At 40.3% G+C, this 5,662-nt stretch overlaps 1 protein-coding gene across 1 annotated transcript in view; it reads right to left on the bottom strand.

The window, feature by feature from the left end:
- Window positions 1–494: 494 nt before the first annotated feature.
- Window positions 495–5,662, bottom strand: part of LOC307270620 (tyrosine-protein kinase receptor TYRO3-like) — a gene marked incomplete at its 5' end in the record, with an annotated part of 15,703 nt that continues 10,535 nt past the window's right edge. Inside the window, one exon of the mRNA XM_080054501.1 lies at window positions 495–5,581. Coding sequence (XP_079910627.1) covers window positions 5,358–5,581 — 224 coding nt within the window. The 3' untranslated portion in view covers window positions 495–5,357. The remainder of the gene's footprint in view (window positions 5,582–5,662) is intronic.

Raw genomic sequence — 5,662 nt, 5'->3', positions numbered from 1 at the left:
ATAGGCTATAGACTATACACAGTGCATGGGAAACTGAGGGCAGCCCCATTTCCAATTGTTTTTAAATAAACTCAATACACACTGTGCATGAGTGTGAACGTGACATTATCAGATAATTTCGGATTACCTCACAGATTTTTAGGATATTAATTATCTAGACCAAAACATTTTATTCCTTTTTTTGTATAACTCACATTTGCATAATATGATTTTTTTTTATTTTAGAGGGGGCCCCCCTGGCGGTCGGGGGCCCTAAGCGACCGCTTAGTTCGCTTATGCCTCGGGCCGGCTTTGGATGCACCGACAGTGTTGTTGTAATTGCTCAGAATTCCTCATGGGGGCGACAGAAGCTACGCACTATCGCTTTAATCTGTAGTTAGTTGAGTTACTTCTCCCTGTGTGTGTATGTGTGAAATGTGTTTTGTTTCAGGTGAGTTCAACGCTGACCCTCCGATCGTCTGCGGTGGACTGAAACCGTCGGTAACAACATGAAATCGATGCAACACAGATTATGATACAACACTTTATTTATTGGTCACATTTGATCTCAGTGAAATGAAGACTTTGATTCCTACCAGACATTTTTACATCAACATACAAAACAAAACACATGACACATTAAAACAACTGGTCCCTTGGTATCCCACATCAGGGCATGACGTCAGCTCTTAGCTTCAAGCCCAGGATCAATAAAACATTCTCTAAAATACATAATTAATTACATCTTTTTCGAGTCCAATATACAACATATATTAACGGTCAACAGTCTAGAAAAGGCTCGAGCGGTTTAGTCCCAGTGGTCCCAGGAAAAAAATAAAATGCTTTGAGTAAAACAGCAAAGTTTGAATGTGAGTTTAGAGAAGCGATATTACGTACAGTATTAGACAGAGCCACTTTTAGATATTACAGGGGCCACGGGGCAGAATACTACTGTGGGGGTGGGGGGCCCTCAACACACCACCATGTTTGACCATTTATTAAAGGTGCTACGAGGAACTTCTTAATGCCTTTGTCATGGATACGCTCGCCCAGGAACAACAGCTGGCGTGGTAAAAACACTACCGCTTTTGTCCAAGGGGGGCGCTAGAATGAGCAAATACTTAAAGTTCCTTGGAGCACCTTTTAAGGAAATGCACCACATCATGGTAATAGATTTCAAACTGAAGGAACATTGCAACTGATAACAAACTAGAATATAATCCAGGCTGCAACGATAACTTGTATTATATATATTTTTTTTTTAACCTTTATTTCTACAGGTAAATCCCATTGAGACCGAAGACTCTTTTGCAAGGGAGACCTGTTTTCCTTTCCCACGTTACCATTCACACACACATTCATACACCGATAGCAGCAGGCTAACTATCGACATTCACACGAGGCAAGGTGGGTGAAGTGGCTTGCCCAAGGACACAACAACTATGACACAGGTGGCAGGGTGGGGATCGAACCTCCAACCCTTTGATCATCGGCCAACCCGCTCTACCAACTGAGACACAGTCGCCCCAAATATGTATTTTAGAATGATTTCCGGTTTAGAAACAAGCATTGGTAGCAGAGTGATATGGAGCAATATATCCTCAGCGTTGCCTTTTACACTTCAACCAGCAACCCGCTCTTTACCCCGTTCATCTGTCTAACCTCGTTCTCTCTATGTAGTAACATCAAAACATTTCCAAAAAATTACATGAAAAAAAATATATATATCTCAGTCCGAAACACATGTGGTCATTCACAAACAGAACTGGAGATATTCACATTTGAACTTAAAGCTGGGGTATGTGATTTCTGATTGGTCAAAGTTAACATGAGCTGTACACTTTGACCAATCGGAGTGAGGCTACGATTCTCTGTTCTTATTGGCTGTTGGGACTGTCCATTCACTTTAGCACGACTTTGTTGGTGTAGAGCGTGTCAGGGAGGGACCATAGGGGAGGGACCAAAGAGAACAAGTGGAGCGGTTGAGGTATTTGGATTCGAATCTCTATCCCAACTGCCATTTTCTCCCCAAATCAAATACCCCAGCTTTAATAACAGAAGCTGAAACTAGACGTCAGGTATCAATCAGATAAACAAATACAGGTGATACTCATATTATTAGAATATCATGGAAAATGAATTGGAATGGAGGCAGAATTCATGCAGAAGGCGCCCAAAACAAGTACTGAGTACATATGCATGATTATACTTTATAGAGGGCCGACATTTCTGTATTTAAAATCCCTTTTTTATTGATTTTTTATGTAATATTACAATTTTCAGAGATTGTGAATGTGGGGTTTTCATAAACTGTTAGCTATAATAATAAACTATGATAAAAAAAAGGCTTGAGATATCTCACTTTGAATGTAATTAGTCTATTTAATATATTATTTTCACCTTTTATGTTGAATTACTGAAATAAATTAACTTTTGCACGATATTCTAATTTTTCGAGTTTCACCTGTATGTAATAAAACCAAAACATTTCCAAAAAATTACATGAAAAAAATATCTCAGTCCGAAACACGTGGTCATTCACAAACAGAACTGGAGATATTCACATTTGAAATGAAGAACAGAAGATGAAACTCAGTTATCAATCAGATAAACAAATACACATTAATTCTACGACAGCAGACATCAGCAACTTCAGTTTAAAACTCGGTCAGAATATGGAAATGTTTTTACACACTGGAAACGTTATAGGACCGAGTGACTATCGGTGTATTTGCTGGACTGTTTCATTTAAAGGAAAACTTGAGACACTTCGGTGAATGTTGCATTTCAGAACAGTAGAGTTTTAATGCCAAAAAACACCAAATAATCAGCATCACATTCTGGGATCCTTATTGAAGTGAAAATGATAACGGATGTGTTCAGTGCGTATCTATAGTTCTAGGCTGATATCTACATCTCTAGTTCTAGTCAATGAGTCATTTCACCAACAGAAAGTTCCTGATAAAGTTTAGCTGAACAATAAATAATAAATTCTCTTAAAAGCACTTTGAGTGGCCTTGTGTCTGAATTGTGCTATATAAATAAACTTGCCTTGCCTTAAATATGTTTTATCTCGTAACTGGCAGGAGGTTTGAACGTTAACGTGACTGGATGTTTAGTAACTGTATAAAGTGTCCATGGGGGAGGGACCAAAGAGAACAAGTGGAGCGGTTGAGGTATTTGGATTCGAATCTCTATCCCAACTGCTATTTTCTCCCCAAATCAAATACCCCAGCTTTAATAACAGAAGCTGAAACTAGACGTCAGGTATCAATCAGATAAACAAATACAGGTGATACTCATATTATTAGATTATCATGGAGAAGGAATTGGAATGGAGGCAGAATTCATGCAGAAGGCGCCCAAACCAAGTACTGAGTACATATGGATGATTATACTTTATAGAGGGCCGACATTTCACGAGTCATTTCACCAGCAGAAAGGTCCTGATTAAGTTTAGCTGAACAATAAATAATAAATTCTCTTGTTTTATCTGTAACTGGCAGGATGGTGTGAACGTTAACGTGACGGAATGTTTAGTAACTATAAAGTGTCTCCGTTAGCTGTGTGATGATCCACTTAAGGTTTGCACATTTCCAAAATAAAATAAAAAATCTACTGGCAAAGTTTCATGATATTTACAGTCTTCTGCAGTGTCTCACCTTTAAACCTGCAGTGTGTAGAATTTTGGGTTTTATTTCCTAGCAGATTTTGTAAAAAGTAATTATAATATCCATAAGTACATTTAATTTAGTGCATAATAGCTGAAAAAAAAATTAGATTTTTTTTTCCCTTAGAAAGGGTCTCATATATGTCCATATTTCTGCATATTTTGGACCAAGGCCTAGTGCCGCCATCTTGAAAGTGTCTAGTGCCGCCATCTTGAAAGTGTCATAGTTGGAATGTCATCAGGTGCATTGTTTAAAATGTAGAATTGTTCTTGTCCTTGAAGGCCACTGTAGCTTATGTTATTATTCAAAAGGGGTGGGGTTACCCAGGGAGTGTTGCATTCTAGAACTTTTTAGATGATGTCATATTACACACTGCACCTTTAAAGACGTCTTTTTTATATGAAATGTTAAATTGTTATTTCCATTGAATTTTCTCAGTTTTAAACTCCAGTTTTCCCTCTGGACGGTCCGCAGACTGTTGGCCCCATGGTGGACGTTGTTTACTGCATTCATTAGAACGTATAAGGCTAACAGCTTCCCCCTGCTTCCAGTGTTTATGCTAAGCTAGGCTAACAGTTTCCCCCTGCTTACAGTGTTTATGCTAAGCTAGGCTAACATGTCACAGGTTAAGTTTCTAACTCAACCGTTCAGTGTCGCACTGCAGCTGGAGAGAGACAGAGGTGTGTGTGTGTGTGTGTGTGTGTGTGTGTGTGTGTGTGTGTGTGTGTGTGTGTGTGTGTGTGTGCGTATCTGTGTGCGTGCGTATCTGTGTGTGCGTGCGTGCGTGCGTATCTGTGTGTGTGTGTTGGGTGGTAATACTGTAACAGCGTATCCCATAGTAAAAATATCGCAGGTATTCCTTTAAATAGCGTCATCAAAAAGAAAATTGCTGTTAAATGCTCGGTGCATGTTTGTTATTAATGTCTTCAGTGTGTGTGTGTGTGTGTGTGTAAGTAATCGTTTGAATTATTTTTTTTCTTTTATGATCTTAGAATGAGCCTTTTATATCTACATAGGAGCGGGGCGCTGAGGCCGCCATGTTGCACCGCCATGTTTCTACAGTAGCACAGAACGGACAAACTTAACGGCCTTACAGGTTTTTATATATAGTGGGCGTCCTGGGGAAATGCACCTGTTGGAAGACCAAGAAGAAGAAGTACTATAGAATAAATAACTAATTACATCTTCACCTCATCACTTGATATTGTGGAAAGACTTGAGGCAGAGGTGGATGATGCCATCTTTAGTAACTAGCTTCTTGTCCTTGAAGGCCACCGTAGCTTCTGTAAATTCTCCCTGTGTTGTGTGTCTGTGTGTGTGTGTGTGTGTGTCTGTGTGTGTGTCTGTGTGTCTGTGTGTGTGAGTGAGTGAGGTTTCAGTGCCAAACACATCAGCGTTTAGTGTTAAAATGCTAGTATGCTAAAGTATAGCGTGTAATAGTTAGTTGGCGGCACGTACCGATAATGTGCAGACTTCAGGTGTTGTCTTGTGTCCCGAGAAATCACACAGACAGCATTTCAGTGTTTGAATGGAGGGAGTGTGTGTGTGTGTGTGTGTGTGTGAGTGAGTGTGTGTGTGTGAGTGTGTGTGTGTGTGTGAGTGTGTGTGTGTTACAATGCGTCTCTGTTTCCTTGTGTGTGTGTGTGTGTGTTTCAATGTGTGTCTCTGTTTCCTTGCGTGTGTGTGTTCTGTGTCTGTCCAATCAGATCAGACGTTAATAACGACATCATCGTCCTCCTCTCTGTTTACTTCCTGTATCGTATCGATGGCTCCTCCTCCGTCGTTTGGACCAATGATGTACCTGTAATCTCCTCCAATAGCGAGAGCCACGTCCGACGCCCCCGTGAGCCACTCTCTGTGCCCGCCCTGCCACGGGACGCGCCAGCTCGCCGCACACTCTTCCTCTGTGGTGCCTGGAGGCGGCAGGGAGTCTGTGGAGATGGAAAGGGCCATTATTTTAAATCCTGGGCGTTTTTTTTTTTTTTTTTTAAGATTTTTTTTTTTGGCATTTT

Source organism: Ammodytes marinus (assembly GCF_949987685.1).
Source record: "Ammodytes marinus genome assembly, contig: scaffold_74, whole genome shotgun sequence".
In the NCBI taxonomy this organism is placed as follows: domain Eukaryota; kingdom Metazoa; phylum Chordata; class Actinopteri; order Uranoscopiformes; family Ammodytidae; genus Ammodytes; species Ammodytes marinus.
Note: the sequence above shows the minus strand (reverse complement) of the source record. Positions and strands in the feature narration are given on the sequence as shown.